The 16,659-nt window shown below is 43.3% G+C and overlaps 1 protein-coding gene across 5 annotated transcripts in view; it reads left to right on the top strand.

The window, feature by feature from the left end:
- Window positions 1-615: 615 nt before the first annotated feature.
- The window catches only part of vps13d (vacuolar protein sorting 13 homolog D), a 192,292-nt gene continuing 176,248 nt past the window's right edge, over window positions 616-16,659 (top strand). For all 5 annotated transcript variants that reach the window (XM_039755421.1, XM_039755423.1, XM_039755422.1 and 2 more), the window contains exons 1-3: window positions 616-975; window positions 5,698-5,865; window positions 14,449-14,526. In XM_039755421.1, coding sequence (XP_039611355.1) covers window positions 5,769-5,865; window positions 14,449-14,526 — 175 coding nt within the window. In that variant the 5' untranslated portion in view covers window positions 616-975; window positions 5,698-5,768. The remainder of the gene's footprint in view (window positions 976-5,697; window positions 5,866-14,448; window positions 14,527-16,659) is intronic.

The raw sequence follows: 16,659 nt of genomic DNA on the forward strand, positions 1-16,659 counted from the left end.
ATCTAATCGGGTGAGTGAGTATGGTGGGCTAACCTACACAAATGAAGTCAGAAGAACATGCAAAGCAACTCCGTGAGAAAAACACAGGTCAGTTGACTGAGACAAAATTGAAAACTAAAGTAAACGACAGGACGCACGTTAAATATTGTGGAGAGAAGGTTGCCAGAAGACTCATTTATTATATTTGAAAATATTCGCACGCCAAGTAAAAAAAAATCGTATTTAAAAAAAAAAACAGTCGGCCGCACATTTCTGTGCAATTTGCCGTTTATAAAAATCACAATCGCCTCTTAAATATGCGTACGTGAGCGCGCCTTGAACACCTCCCTGAAAAATCCAAATATTAGGTATGCTAATCAGCCTCATACATATGCAATCACTATGCTGCAGCATTTCATTGGCTGACAGCAGCCTCTCTCTCCTGACGCGTCAAGAGCCCGCCACCCGCATTCAAACAAGTGACGTGCGTGCTCAGACCGCAGTATTCTTACAATGATATCCTCCGCTCGCTAGATAGCGCTAATTGTTCAGCAACATTTATTCTTCCAAAATAAAGCACTCTCGATTTGCTTTCGTTTACCGGAAATTTCTAGTGGGAAATTTTTGGGACACAAGGAAGCGGCGTGCCCTGTTTACATTCGGCGAATAGCATTTCCGCGGTTCCTCAATGTTGTTTCAACGACGAAAGGGCAGGGGGTATAAGTGCAAATCGAGACGGATTTATGGCAGATGAGACGCGACAGGAATCCACTAAGTGAGCAAAGCGAGGCTACAAGTGAGTCAAACGAGAAGCTCCGTTTCCCTCCTTTCACTTTCAGGACAGCTCCTTCAGGTCATTCGTCCGACAAGTGGAGTTTATGACGCAGTGTTCTGCGGGGGGCTTCCAAAGGGAAAGGAGCAGGGAGAAAACCACAGAGGAGACACTTCGGCAATAGGGGCCAGCAGTTACGGTGACCATCAGCACGCGTGGACATGGTGAGTGGCGAGCTATGAGCTGCATGGCCATCGTGTCGAAATTTTATAACTGAATGAGTAGTAAAGAGAAGGGGGCGGGCGATGTGTCAGAACTTAATATGAATAGAGCCAGAACGGATACTAAATCTGGACGAAACTTTGTCTTGTGCCGTAGCATCGTTCCTGAACTTATTGAAAGAGTCAAGGATGTTCATTAGACATGCTCAGATTTTATACTAACTGTAAGGCAGGGTTTGAGGGGCAAAATCCTATTTGTTATTATTGAAGTGGGCGTGTCATCGCTGTAACAGCAGGTCGATCAGGCGTTACGGTCCAAATTCCTCTGAAGTGGACGTGACATGACATCCTCCTCCTGTCAGTCTGCCGAAATTAAGGCGTGGCCACGAAGGATATAAGGAGGCGTAATTGGTTTGGGTTTTAGAATGGGCCGGATTATATTGTAGCCGGGCGTGGCTTTTAGGGGTTATTGGCGTGGCTATGGCCTAACGGTCAACTCCGGGGGCTGCCAGTCTTCTTCTTTTTTTTATTTTATAAAGCCAAAGATACCCCCCCCACCACCAACATGTTGCACTACCTGGAAAGGACCCACCACTAATATTAACCCAGTGCTTTGAAGCTGGGCACGAACCTGGATCTAACAGCATCCCTTACAGCATGAATTTGAATAAATAGCAAAACTGTTACATAGGTTCGCAAAATTAAACGCAAAAATTGTTTTTACTCGGAATGGTTATTTTTATTTGCATTTATGAACACAAAAATACAATCATAGTGTTTCCATTACATCAAATTTTGTTTATACATAAAAATTAAAAATTATATGTAATTAAAATTTAACAAATGAACACTTTGTGTTTAGATGGATAATTTAAAAACTATTAATTCTGAAGAAAATGAGCAAAAAGGCACAAATATAATAGGTATACTGACAACATAAAATATACATTTTTACCACACTTTAATATTGTTTTTTATCGGTATGCTGCTGCTGGAGTTTGTGAATTTCCCCTCGGGATTAATAAAGTATCTATCTATCTATCTATCTATCTATCTATCTATCTAAAAATGAGTTCTATATAAGTAGATTAGCAAAGTGTAGGTATTTACTGAATGCAAAGTAATTTGAATTTTACAAACTTAGCAGTATTAATTTCACAGTACAGGATGTCAGTTAGTGTCACAGTATATTGCCACATAGCGTCACTGTCTGTTAGACCAGCTCAGCACCGTTAAGAACACCGGGAACAAGACCACCTCAACCATATTAGGTGACTCCTTTATACAGCTTGATGTCCGATTGTGGAATAGTGCTTCTTGGAGTAATTCAGTCGTCTCCGTCTTTTACTGAATACATACAGAGGGTGAGAGTCATTGTCCAGAATAGTAAGCACCAACTGAATGTTCGTCTGTTCTACCATTTTCTCCAGCGAACCCAGCTTGACTCTGCCTTTTGATCAGTTTATTTAGGGTGTTGGCATCACCAGCACTAATGCCATTTCTCCAGCACATTACAGCATGGAAAGTACATCCATCACTACAGACCAGTAGAAAATATGTAAGAGGGGTCTGCATACACCAAACAACCCTCTTGTCCTCCTCAGGAAACAGAAGCGACTCTCTCCACTTCTTAGATATGGATGGCCTCTGTGTTGGTACTCCACTCAAGCCTGTCTTTCAGATGCACTCCGGTGTACCATCAATGAGAACTGGGGGCAGAGTGGGCTTGAACCTCCTGAAGTCACTTACTGATATTGAGGCGCAGGTAGTTCAGTTTGCACCATTTGACAAAGTCCTCCACGAGTGTCCTGCATTCATTCTCCTGCCCACTGCTGATGCACCCAACTATGGCTGTGTCGTCGGAATGTTTCTGTGGATGAGATGATTCAAGTCTGAGGTGTACAGGATAAACAGGAAGGGAGTCAATACAGTCCCCTGTAGAATACCAGTACTGCTCATGACCATGTTAGATAAACAGTTCTTAAACCTCACAAACTGTGGCCTGAATGTTTAGTAGTCCATGTAGTATCCATGGCACAGTGGTAAAATCAACCCACACTGACCACAGTTTCTCCCCAAGAAAGTCTGGGCTGCATGGTGTCAAATGTACTAGAGAATTCAAAAATCAAGCTCCTCACCGTGTTGTCCTGTTTCTGTGGATGGAGGAGGAGGAGGTTGGGAGCATGCACTGATACAGTGTGTTGCCACACCCAACACATGATGAACCACCTCAGGATCCCAAAGTAGGACCAGAGTGCAGCCGAGTAGCGGGTGACACCTTAGCACCACACTAGTTTGAATGGAACAGTGTCAGGTTTTTACAGTGGCTGGCGTGCCAATCCCACCACCAACCCCCAAGTTTTCCCAGAAAGCTTCTTTCGATAGCAGTAGGCTTTATTCAGTAATGAGATGAGGGCATCATCCTCCCTATGTGGACTGATAGGCAAACTGCAGAGGGTCCATTGCTGTTCTGACCATTTCGGGTGAGCCAATATTAGCCTTTCCAAAGTCTTCATAATGTGTGAAGTCACAGCCAGGTGATAGTGCAGCCAAAAGTATTTAATGACTAATTGGGGACAGGTACTGCAGAAGAGGTTTTCCATGCAGCTTCCATACATCATTATTCAAAATCAATTTAACATGATAATTGTTAGCAATGATAAGATAAGCAATACATGTTCATTGACTTACATATAACTTCTCTAATTTTTGTTGCATCTTAGTTTTTTGATTTGGTGGCCCTTCGTTTGTCCACTTTTTCTGGTGCATCCCTATGAATCAACCGGCGGTACTCTGCCATCATATTGTCCAATAGCCAGCAGCCATACCACATGCACTCCAGAACAGGTCACCCACCTGAAGTTAAGCTTGTTTGGGCCAAGCCAGTACTTGAATGAGAGACCATCTTGGAAAAGGTTGGGATGCTGCTGGTGATGAGGCCAACAGGGAGTGCTTACGCTGTGAGCTGAATATGGATCCCAATGCCCCAGAGCAGTGAAGGGGACAGAAAAATGGTGTTATCCTTCAGATGAGACGTAAAACCGAGATCCTGACTCTCTGAGATCATAAAAGAACCTTGGGCATCCTTTGAAAAGAAGTGGGTGTATTCTGATGTCCTGGCTAAATTGTCCATCACAGCCTGGTCATTTGTCTCTCACCCCTTCACCATCTAACAGCTCTTGTGTGGTAACCATACTGGCGCAAGATGGCTGCCATCGCATCATCTGGGTGGATGCTGCACATTAGTGGTGGTTGAAGCAGCTCCCCTACTGTCTATGTAAAGTGCTTTGAGTAGCGAGAAAAGTGCTATGTAAATGTAATTTATTATTACTATTATTATTAATCATCCCAACAACCCTTGAACTGAATTAAGCAGGTTTGACAGTGGTATGTTAGACTGATTCGTAAAGTTGGACAGTTTAACATCTGTGGCAGAGCGACGGGCATTAAGCAAACTCCTGTCAATCATGAAAAATCCACTGAACAGTGTCATCTCCAGACAGAGGAGCAGCTTCAGTGACAGACTTTTGTCACCGTCCTGTTCCACTGACAGACTGAGGAGACCCCACACTATGCGATTCTTCAGTTCCACCCGGGGGAGTAAATGCTAACATTATTCAAAGTTATTGTCTGCTTTTTCATTTTTTCATTTTTATTACTATTTAATTTAATATTGTTTCTTTGTATCAGTATACTGCTGCTGGATTATGTGAATTTCCCCTTGGGATTAATAAAGTATCTATCTATCTATCTATCTATCTATCTATCTATCTATCTATCTATCTATCTATCTATCTATCTATCTATCTATCTATCTATCTATCTATCTGATTCCCTCTGCGCAGTGCCATGAGAAGGTTCTTTAAGTTTACTCCTTATTTTATTTCGTGAACCATTTTGTACCTACATTTCACTGAAAGCATTATACTCTGCTTATTTCCAGACCCCGCCCCTTGCAATTTTTATTTTATTTTTATCATAAGAGAAGAAAATGAAATGTGCAGATTTCTTCAGTTTTGGTCCCTAAACTGAAACTAAAACAAAATGTTGCTTGTTTTTTTAATTATCATGTTCCTCACAGGTTATGGCTACTGATTCTAAGATTGGACAGGTCTGCAAAATTATACTCACAAAAAACTGTTTTATGAATAGATATTTTTACTTGCATTCATGATTATGTTAAAAAAAAAAAATAAAACCAGAATTTTTCCATTACATCATACTTAAACACAAAATTAAAAAGAAATTTAATTAAAACTATAGTTCACCCCCTGCTGGCTTTGCTCGCCAACCCCTCCCCGCACAGGCCTGCACTACGTGCCAGCCACTTTGCGTCTTTGCTCACCCTCAGCGGCCTTCGTTCAGCCACAACTGGGTCACCACTTGCGGCATTACCAGCCGCCCACCGAGAACGAACGGGGCAGCCGTGTGGTGGGCTGGCAGTGAAACCGTTTGCCGCCCGAGGGACACTATACTGCGCCAGCAGTGAAATCGCCCCCCTCCAGCCACCGCTTGCAGCATTACCAGCTGCCCACTGAGAACGAACGGGACAGCTGTGTGTGGTAGGCGGGCAGTGAAACTTGCAGTGTCCCCAGGCCGAAGATGACGGAGTGGCAGTTACTGAGGCGCATGCATTGCAGCTGCGGCCCGTTCGTAAGTTGTAGGTCGGATGTCCATAACCTGGGGACTACCTGTATTTTTAATTTTCCTCTCCTTTTTCCATAGGTTGCTGAAAGTGAAGCAGAAGACAGCAGCTGACTCCTATACCCCTCTTACATCGTTTCCAATATTTAATTATGTTGGAGGGCCTGGTTGCCTGGGTACTTAACACTTACCTGGGCAAATATGTCAGCAATCTTAATACAGACCAGCTGTCTGTCGCCCTGCTTAAAGGTACACCATTTAAATAGCCTCTTAATTTGCTTTTGAATCTGTATTTGTATAAGTATATATGTTGAGCTGGTCCTGGTGTGGTTCAAACTACTATCTTAGGTGAAAAAGGTTTAATGTGTGTAAATTCTCATTATGCATGTTATTAAACATTAATGGTGTACACATCAAGTGAGTTTGAAATATTGTTACAATGTTGTGAGAGATATACATGTTCCTATCATATTCTACTTTATGGTGAACCTCCTTGCACAACACTTGATGAATTTATAGTGATACTAGCAAAATACCCGTGCTTCGCAGCGGCAAAGTACTGCCTTAAAATTTTTATTAAGAAGAAAATTAAACCCTTTTAAACTGAGAGAAAATATACCAATAATTATTTGTGAAGGATCTCTTTGTATACCACATTGTGAGTTCGGCCCTCCGGTTGTAATATGACCAAGCTGTGCGCTGAGCTTACTCTTGAGCATGCAACGTACAGTTGGCCATGTGAACAGTAATCTTGTTTCAAATCTCACAGCTTGGATTGCTGCTGTCATAATCGGTTTGAGTTTCATGGTTTGTTTCAATTACGACAGCATTTGTAGGACTTGTGTTGAAGAGACATTCGGCATGTGTCAAGCGTTGTAAGTATACAACCGGTTTCATCGATAACTTCACATCCAGCTTTTGAGAGTTTAAACATTCATAAACATCAAAGTGTCCACTACTGAAATCGTCACCTGTGAATCCAAGATGTTTAAGAGGCATTGGCGGTTGTCGAAAGGTGTAAAATATTTGGCCATTTCGTACACTTGAAAGCGACAACCGAACAATTCGGCGGCAGCCATCAACTCACATGCAGATCCATAGGTGAAGGGCTTAAGCATTTCACTCTTCTAGTGCTCCTGTGTAGTCTAATTATCTCCTGTACCGTCATCAGTCCACACCTTGAACCTGTCCCAGTCATTCAATACATAAGACACAATGTTCCTTCGGATATCAAGAGTGAGCCTGATATGGCCGTGCAATATGTAACAGAGAATGGAAAAGATAGGTGCCATCTCCGGGCATGGAAACAACTCGGTAATTGACAGTTCTTTGATCGATGGTGATCACCTCGATAGACATGTTAATGGGGGTAAGGTTGGAATGATAAAGGAAATGGGTACCTGAACATCCATCCATCCATCCATCCATCCATCCATTCTCTTCCGCTTATCCGAGGTCGGGTCGCGGGGGCAGCAGCTTAAGCAGAGAGGCCCAGACTTCCTCTCCCCGCCACTTCTTCCAGCTCTTCCGGAGAATCCCATGCTCCCAGGCCAGCCGGGAGACATAGTCCCTCCAGCGTGTCCTGGGTCTTCCCCGGGGCCTCCTCCCGTTGGACGTGCCCGAACACCTCACCAGGGAGGCGCCCAGGAGGCATCCTGATCAGATGCCCGAGCCACCTCATCTGACTCCTCTCGATGGGAGGAGCAGCGGCTCTACTCTGAGCCCCTCCCGGATGACTGAGCTTCTCACCCTATCTTTAAGGGAAAGCCCAGACACCCTGCGGAGGAAACTCATTTCAGCCGCTTGTATTCGGATCTCGCTCTTTCGTCACTACCCATAGCTCATGACCATAGGTGAGGGTAGGAAGGTAGATCGACTGGTAAATTGAGAGCTTTGCCTTACGGCTCAGCTCCTTTTTCACCACGACAGACCGATGCAGAGCCCGCATCACTGCGGATGCCGCACCGATCCGCCTGTCGATCTCACGCTCCATTCTTCCCTCACTCGTGAACAAGACCCCAGATACTTGAACTCCTCCACTTGGGGCAGGATCTCTCCCCCAACCCTGAGAGGGCACTCCACCCTTTTCCGGCTGAGGACCATGCTCTCGGATTTGGAGGTGCTGATTCTCATCCCAGCCGCTTCACACTCAGCTGCTAACCGATCCAGAGAGAGCTGAAGATCACGGCCTGATGAAGCAAACAGGACAACATCATCTGCAAAAGCAGTGACCCAATCCTGAGTCCACCAAACCGACCCCTTCAACACCCTGGTTGCGCTTAGAAATTCTGTCCATAAAAGTTATGAACAGAATCGGTGACAAAGGGCAGCCCTGGCGGAGTCCAACTCTCACTGGAAACGGGCTCGACTTACTGCCGCAATGCGGACCAAGCTCTGACACCGTTGTACAGAGACCAACAGCTCTTATCAGGGGTCCGTACCCCATACTCCCGAGCACCCCCACAGGATTCCCCGAGGGACACGGTCAATGCCTTTCCAAGTCCACAAAACACATGTAGACCGGTCGGGCAAACTCCCATGCACCCTCCAGGACTCTGCTAAGGGTGAAGAGCTGGTCCACTGTTCCGCACCAGGACTAAAACCACACTGTTCCTCCTGAATCCGAGGTTCACTATCCGACGGACCCTCCTCTCCAGAACCCCAATAGACTTTTCCAGGGAGGCTGAGGAGTGTGATCCCTCTATAGTTGGAACACACCCTCCGTCCCCTTTTAAAGAGGGGACCACCACCCCGGTCTGCCAATCCAGAGGCACTGTCCCGATGTCCATGCGATGTTGCAGAGACGGTCAACCAAGACAGTCCTACAACATCCAGAGCCTTAAGGAACTCCGGCGATCTCATCCACCCCGGGCCCTGCCACCAAGGAGTTTTTGACCACCTCGGTGACTTCAGTCCCAGAGATGGGAGAGCCCACCTCAGAGTCCCCAGGCTCTGCTTCCTCATTGGAAGGCATGTTAGTGGGATTGAGGAGGTCTTCAAGTACTCCTCCCACCACCCACAACGCCCGAAGTCGAGGTCAGCAGCGCACCATCCCCACCATATACGGTGTTGACACTGCACTGCTTCCCTCCTGAGACGCCGGACGGTGGACCAGAATCTCCTCGGCCGTCCAAAGTCGCTCTCCATGGCCTCTCCAAACTCCTCCCATGCCCGAAGTTTTGCCTCAGCAACAACCGCCGCTGCTCCGCTTGGCCTGCCGGTACCTATCAGCTGCCTCCAGAGACCCACAGGACAAAAAGTCCTATAGGACTCTTCTTCAGCTTGACGGCATCCTCACCGCCGTGTCCACCAACGGGTTCGGGATTGCCGCCACGACAGGCACCACCACCTTGCGCCACAGCTCCGTCAGCCGCCTCAACAATAGAGGCACGGAACATGGCCCATTCGACTCAATGTCCCCACCTCCCTCGGGACGGGTTGAAGTTCTGCCGGAGGTGGGAGTTGAAGCTACTTCTGACAGGGGACTCTGCCAGCCGCTCCCAGCAGACCCTCACAACACGCTTGGGCCTACCAGGTCTGACCGCATCTTCCCCACCATCGGCCAACTCACCACCAGGTGGTGATCAGTTGACAGCTCCGCCTCTCTTCACCCGAAAGTGTCCAAGACATATGGCCGCAAGTCCACGACACACCACAAAGTCGATCATCGACCTGAGGCCTAGGGTGTCCTGGTGCCAAGTGCACATATGAACACCCTTATGCTTGAACATGGTGTTCGTTATGGACAATCCGTGACGAGCACAGAAGTCCAATAACAAAACACCGCCGGTTCAGATCGGGGCCATTCCTCCCAATCACGCCTTCCAGGTCTCACTGTCATTGCCCACGGAGCATTGAAGTCTCCCAGCAAAACGAGGGAATCCCCAGAAGGTATGCCCTCTAGCAACCCTCCAGAGACTCCAAAAGGGTGGATACTCCAAACTGCTGTTCGCGATACGCACAAACAACAGTCAGGACCCTTCCCCACCCGGCGGAGGGAGGCCACCCTCTCGCCCACCGGGTAAACCCCAATGCACAGGCTCCAAGTCGGGGCAATAAGTATGCCCACACCTGCTCGGCGCCTCTCACCGGGGGCAACTCCAGAGTGGTAGAGAGTCCAGCCCCTCTCAAGGAGATTGGTTCCAGAGTCCAAGCTGCGCCGAGGTGAGTCCACTATATCTAGCCGAACCTCTCACCTCGCGCACTAGCTCAGGCTCCTTCCCCTTCAGAGAGGTGACATTCCACGTCCCAAGAGCCAGTTTCTGTAGCCGAGGATCAGACCGCCAAGGTCCCCGCCTTCGGCCACCACCCAACTCACATTGCACCCAACCTCCATGGCCCCTCCCATAGGTGGTGAGCCCATACCTGAACAATGTAAAGTAAGTCTAAAATACCTACACAATAGCTATAATCGTAATAAATGAACAATAAAACAGCGGAGAAGCTGTGGATTAAATTAAAAGGCTGTAGTTATCAGCAGGGAGACGTGAATCCCGTGGCGTAGCAAGGAAGGGAATTTAGAGACTGGAGCGACAGATGGCCTTTTATAGGCAGGCAGCCAACAACGTGGGAGGTGTTGGGATGGGGGACCCAATGACGCCTCACACGATGACCGAGCTGCAGGCTATGGACGTATATATGTACAGTACGTAAATAGGATTCAGTTAGCGTTGGGAACCTGCGTACCAAATTTCTTGAAGATGGGCCCATAAGTAACAAAGACCGTTGAAAAGTTCAATATGGCGGCCGACAGTGGCATCATACCACCGAAATAAGTACCAAATTTCAGCCTTCTACCTACACGTGAAGTTGGAGAATTATTGACATTGGAAACTTCAATATGGAGGCCGACAGTGGCATCATACCACTGAAATAAGTACATACATTGGTTTTGGTTAGTGGAGGGAAGCCGCCTACCAAATTTCGTGAAGATGAGGCCAAAAAATAAGAAAGTTCAACATGGCGGACGTTGTCGATCGTTATGACCGCTACGTAGAATTTCAAATGAAACCTACTTAACTTTTGTAAGTAAGCTGTAAGGAATGAGCCTGCCAAATTTCAGCCTTCTACCTACACGGGAAGTTGGAGAATTAGTGACGTTGGAAAGTTCAATATGGCTGACAGTGGCGTCATACCACTGAAATAAGTATGTACATTGGTTTCGGTTAGTGCAGGGAAGCCGCCTACCAGATTTCGTGAAGATGAGGCCAAAAAGTAAGAAAGTTCAACATGGCGGACGTTGTCGACCGTTATCGACCGTTATGACCGTTACGTCTAGAATTTCGAAATGAAACCTGCTTAACTTTTGTAAGTAAGCTGTAAGGAATGAGCCTGCCAAATTTCAGCCTTCTACCTACACGGGAAGTTGGAGAATTAGTGATGAGTCAGTGAGTGAGTGAGTCAGTGAGGGCTTGCCTTTTATTAGTATAGATATGTGCAATGGGAAATTATTTTATTACTTATATTGTGCCCATGAAGCTTTCAATTACAGACACATATTTAAATGATTAACATTTGTTAATACTGAATAAAATGGATGCAAGACTACAGGGTGCGCACAAAGTCCATATACCCCTATCTTTTGGGGGATTTTGAAAGCTAAAGGTTACCTCTTAGGAATCCAAAACATCTGTATGGGTCCCTCCTTGACCTCTGCATAGCCGAATGCGCCGCCAGGTTCTCCTGCTCATGTTCTGCAACATTTTGCAGGGTGACTTTATGAAACGCTGCACGAACCGCATGTTTCAGTTCATCGTTTGATGAATAACTGCGTTTCCGCACGTCTTCTTTGATAAACCCCCAGAGAGCATTATCTGGAGTTGTGAGATCAGGGCTTCTCGGAGGCCATGGAAGAGGAGCGGGATTGTTGTTTGATCCTCGTCTGATCCAACGATTCCCAAAAACTTCGTTGAGGCGATCACGCACGATGATTGCGAAATGGGCAGGTGCCCCGTCCTGTTGAAACCAAACACTGTCAAGGACGCCCTGGTTTCTCAGTTGTGGGATGAGCCAACCATTCAGCATTTCCAGATAACTGATTTGGTTAATAGAACCATCAAAAAAATAAGGGTCCAACAAATACTGTGCTGTCATTCCGGCCCAGATCATCACGTGTGGTGGGTTATGCTCAATTTTTTCAAAGAAATGTGGATTTTCTTTTCCCTCGTCAGAGAACATAACCTTTTCCTTCTCAGCATTTGTTGGAAATTGGTGCAACATCAGATCACAAGCTTCCTGACGTCTGTCCAAGTTAGCATTCAAACGCTCCGCGATCGTGAAAACACTTGTCAGCCATCGCTTCGTCTTAGAACGACCGCCACGTTGTTGCGATTTCTTGAGCAGCAGCAGGTGGCAGCACCAGACAGGATGTCAGAGAAACACACCTCGAAATACCAGGAAGACTTGGGCTGATGTCCACAGGAACCAAATTGTCATGGTTATTCCTGTAAATGCTACTAAAGATAGGGGTATATGGACTTTGTGCACACCCTGTACATTTCATTAAAATAAGTTTTTTCGGAACTGAAAAATTAATCATTGTTCATAGAATATTTACTTGAAAGTAGTCTATAATTATGAAGCAGTGGCACGTCTCCTGTACATAACAATCATGCTAACTGCTTAAGGCTGTGAATTAACTAGTTAGGCTGTTTATGTATCCACTTTGTAGTGGAGCTGAGATCTTCATAGCCATAGTCATCATGGAAGGTTGAGCCATTGTGGGCCTTTGACTGTTAGACTTTTTCTTTTTTTTAACATCTTTGTGGCATTATAGCTAAAGGGTATGTGTAAAATTCATAAGGGTTATACAGGGTGTCCCACGAAAAAGTGGCCCGCCTCCAGTGAAACGACTGCATTAAGTGGTGAAGAGAAAACAAATGATCAAATTTGGTACTCACATTTACAGAAGATTCTGAAAATGATCTCTTTGTGTGCCAATACATCTCAATGCCCATTTGAGCATGTTCATGTACACTCTTGTCAGCAGACAGGACGGGAGACGGGCCACTTTTGAGTGGGCTACTCTGTATAACTAATCAAAATATTGTAAAGCCTGACAGTTTGTTGCTAACAAAAAGTATACATTTTGCTCTTCACTTTTATTTGAATGGTAAAATTACAGTATATGCAGATTAAAAAGGTTTTATTTTCTTCAAAAATTACATACAAGTCAAATGAAGAGATTAATTAAGATTTCTCAAGCCCATTTAATCTAAAATATCTCAAGCCCATTTGAACTTTTATAAGGATTGCTGCTTTGGCAAAATGCTCAGTAGAGGGCCCGAAGTAATAAATTCATTGCTAACATGTGTAAATTATTAAATGCACATGCATTTTATTATTGTTATTCACATTTTAAATAATCCCAAATGTACATTTTTCTTAGAACAGCTTATTTATGTCTTCTATTTTTTATTTTTTTTATGGAAACCAATTGAAAAGTGTGTGTGTGTATTGCAAGATGCAAATGAGGGGAATGAGAATCAAAGAAAAGTTGGGGTTATGACAGGGCCACCGTGTTTACTGCAAGTGTCCAAAAAAACAGAATAAAAATGTGTGTGCAGTGGCACAATAGAAATCAGGCTTAACAATTGCTTCTCAGGCTTCTCATCTTCTCAAATATGCTGAGGGGGTCTGGGTCAAGACATTCTGTCATACAGGATCATGCGTTCCTTAGACTTAGACGGCATCTTCCAGGAGCCTGTGAATATATATTGTCCCCACTTGAAGAGGTGGAGTTTAGGTGATGGTGGATGTGGCTTAGGTACCCATACTAGCTGGCTTCATGGAGCTACAGAGGAGAAATGAGATAGTATTGTTAGCAGTTGTACCATCTCTTGCCCCAGCAGGGTATTGCATACTTCCTCTAAGCATGAAAGGTGATCCTTGGGTGACTATATGTGTGTGTGTGTGTATGTATGTATATATATATATATATATATATATATATATATATATATATATATATATATAATATAATATAATATAATATAATATAATATATATAATATATATATATATATATATATATATATATATATATATATATATATATATAATATATATATATATATAATTTATATATGTATATATATATATAATATATTATATAGAAAAGAAAGAAAATGGGACAAAAATAAGTGTTGGGGTCATCTACAAGAATCCCGTTTATTAGTAGCAATGTTAATTATACCAAAGGAAATTAAAAAACAGAATAACAAAATAAATCTGTGGTAGATCTCTTCAGCAATATGATTTTAGTTGCATCTGCTGGCAGTCTGGGTCTATCAAATAAAGTCAAAATGAACCAACACCAGCTACTAGTTGCATAGTTTCTTATACAGTGGGATGCCCAGAAGTGGTGGTATTTCTATGGAAGACCAGAAGTGTCATTATAGTCTTTCAAAAGTTTCTTACCCCACTCTAGGAATAGAACAGGAAGACAGATTAGAAACGTTCTTACCCAAAGCCATTCCCATTTACCTCAGGAGCAGAGCCTCCAAGACACTGCTGGAGCACACATTTTTGACTGTATGTATAATATTAATGTTTAGTAATTATTTTTCAGTACATTTTTCAGGAATAAAAATATGACACCTGTAGGTTAAAATAATGATTTATCTTGGCAAGATTACATATAAAAATGAAATATGGAAGAGAGTCCTGCTTGGATTAGTAAGGGTATTACATTTCTGATGGAATGGGTTGAGAATGAGAGTATGGAATTTGGAATAAATGGCGAGAAAAAGTATTTGCATTTAGCATTATAAAATAGACAAAACACACACAGAATATATGTAGTTTTTTTTCAGTAGAATTTCTGTATTCTAGGTGCTGTGGAGCTGGAGAATCTTCCCCTTCGGAAAGATGCCCTTAAGGAGTTTGATTTACCGTTTGAAGTTAAAGCAGGTATGATTTCAGATTTTCACTACATCTCATTCACAAGCCAATTGAATATTGAATATCTCCGTCATAAGCTAAAGCTTTTGTAAAATAGAATGCACTTCAATAAAGATCAGTTGTACTTTTTATGAGTTGCTGATGTAAAGCAACTCATTCCTTAAAACCATGGAAGAACCCTGACCTTGTTATTTTCTCTGTCTGGCTCACTTTTTTTACAACCTTGTTCTGTTAGAACTTTCAGCTGCACGGACCAATGGTGTACCGGCAAAAACAAGTGGAAAGACACTGTTTCCAAGATTAACTCATGGACGATAAGTGAGCCCTGCATTCAACCTGATTCAAATTCTTGCTCAACTAGACATGTAGGCCGCTGGGACATCAGTGACTTACGTGTTTTTTTTAATTTAAATTTAACTCTGTTTCTTTTTTGTATAGCTCAGGGATGGGTGCCAGCAGAGGACGGAGGGGTCAGTTTTATACACGAGATTGTTTTTCTTTTTTACTTTATCATCCTCTTATTTTTTATAGGAAATTAAATAAAATTTAGATAAAAAAAACCTAAAAACAAATGGTGTTGGGAAATAAAAGAAAACAGAACTTTATAGCACCAAGTTATAGCTTTGCACAGTGTAACTGAATTTTCTCTACATAAAGATGCGCAGGTATGTACAAATACTGTAGATATCTGTCTATTTTTGCCATAAACACCAGGCAGAGGTGTGTGTAGTTGCATTGTGCATGGCAGAGGCAGCCAGTGAAGGTCCACTACAAAGCAAATTGTAAAGGACTGAGATAAGTGTGATCATGGGATTGTAGAGTTTCACTGAGGGAAGGTAAGTAGGTAGAGTGCTAATTTGAAAGGATTAATGGAAGGCAGTGAAATGCGAGGAAAAAATGGGCTATGAGTGAAAGGCAGAGGATGATTTGGTCAAAAGAAACATAATGGAGGGGAAAAGGCCAAAAGAAAGAGGCTAAAGAAAACTAGGAAAAGGACCGTTGGATAGGAGAAAAGTGTTTTTAAGCAATCAACTAGCTAAAGATCAAAGTAAATCAAGTTAATCTGAGGTAACATCGGAAAACTAATTAGATTAGAATTAGTAATCAGATGTGTAATTGTTGCATACGTATAAATAAAGAATATGATGTGTACCAGGGGACTAAAACATGTATAGGACTGTGACTTTTTAACTTTAGTTTACTAAGTGACACAAGTTGATATAATCGCCTTAATTTCAAATTCCTTATTTTGTTTTCTAGTGTTAAACATCATTTCAAAGCCTAGAAGTGCTAGCCTGAATCAGAATGCACATGTATTTATTTATTATTAGCAGAGGTGTGACCAGGACATCCTGTGTGGGTGGGCATTTGGCTTGTCTGGTGGGGGGCAAAAAATATCCATCCATCCAACCATCCATCCATCCCCATTTTTGTAGGGGGGTCAAATAATAATAACAACATAGTTTTATATAACATATAAAAGCAAAAATTGTGGCATAAATCATAACCTATTGTTCAATAAAATTAACAGAGGCAATGGAATTTGTATTATTATTTTTTGTGAACAAATCTAGAACTACATCTACAAGGTAAATATCAATAAAGTCAAATGTATACAACATATGAGAGCAAGAACAGAAACGTGGCTCATTGTAGTCATTAGGGAGGCTATAGGATATCAGTTTCCAGTGTTTAACCTGGATATTATCTACAGGACCGGTCTGCAGTTACTCGTGGCAAATTCTGAAATAAATTCATTCATGTCTAGATTTCTGTGACGTTTTTCTCATGTGCCAGAATAACTAAATTTCTTTTCCTTGAATGCAGCATTGTTGGGCGGAGTGGAGTGAGAAAGCAGTTCAAAGTAGAGAAAGAGCTTTCACATGCAGTTGCGAAGACACGCCAATGATGAGTGTTGTGACATATAGCGAATGCAACATAGGGAAGGCCTCTTTGTACTGTTGAATGCATTTGCATGCTTCAGAGAGATTATTATCAGATGGCAATTTATTAATCAACATTGCTTTTGCCACAGCAATTTCATTTTGCAAACTCATGCTGTTTTGCTCTGTCCCTGCAAGTGCCTGAAGAGGTTTCAGGAGAGAGTGATCAAGAAATAATTCTGATTTTGGCAGGAGAAGC

Source organism: Polypterus senegalus, chromosome 6, assembly GCF_016835505.1.
Source record: "Polypterus senegalus isolate Bchr_013 chromosome 6, ASM1683550v1, whole genome shotgun sequence".
Taxonomy (NCBI): domain Eukaryota; kingdom Metazoa; phylum Chordata; class Cladistia; order Polypteriformes; family Polypteridae; genus Polypterus; species Polypterus senegalus.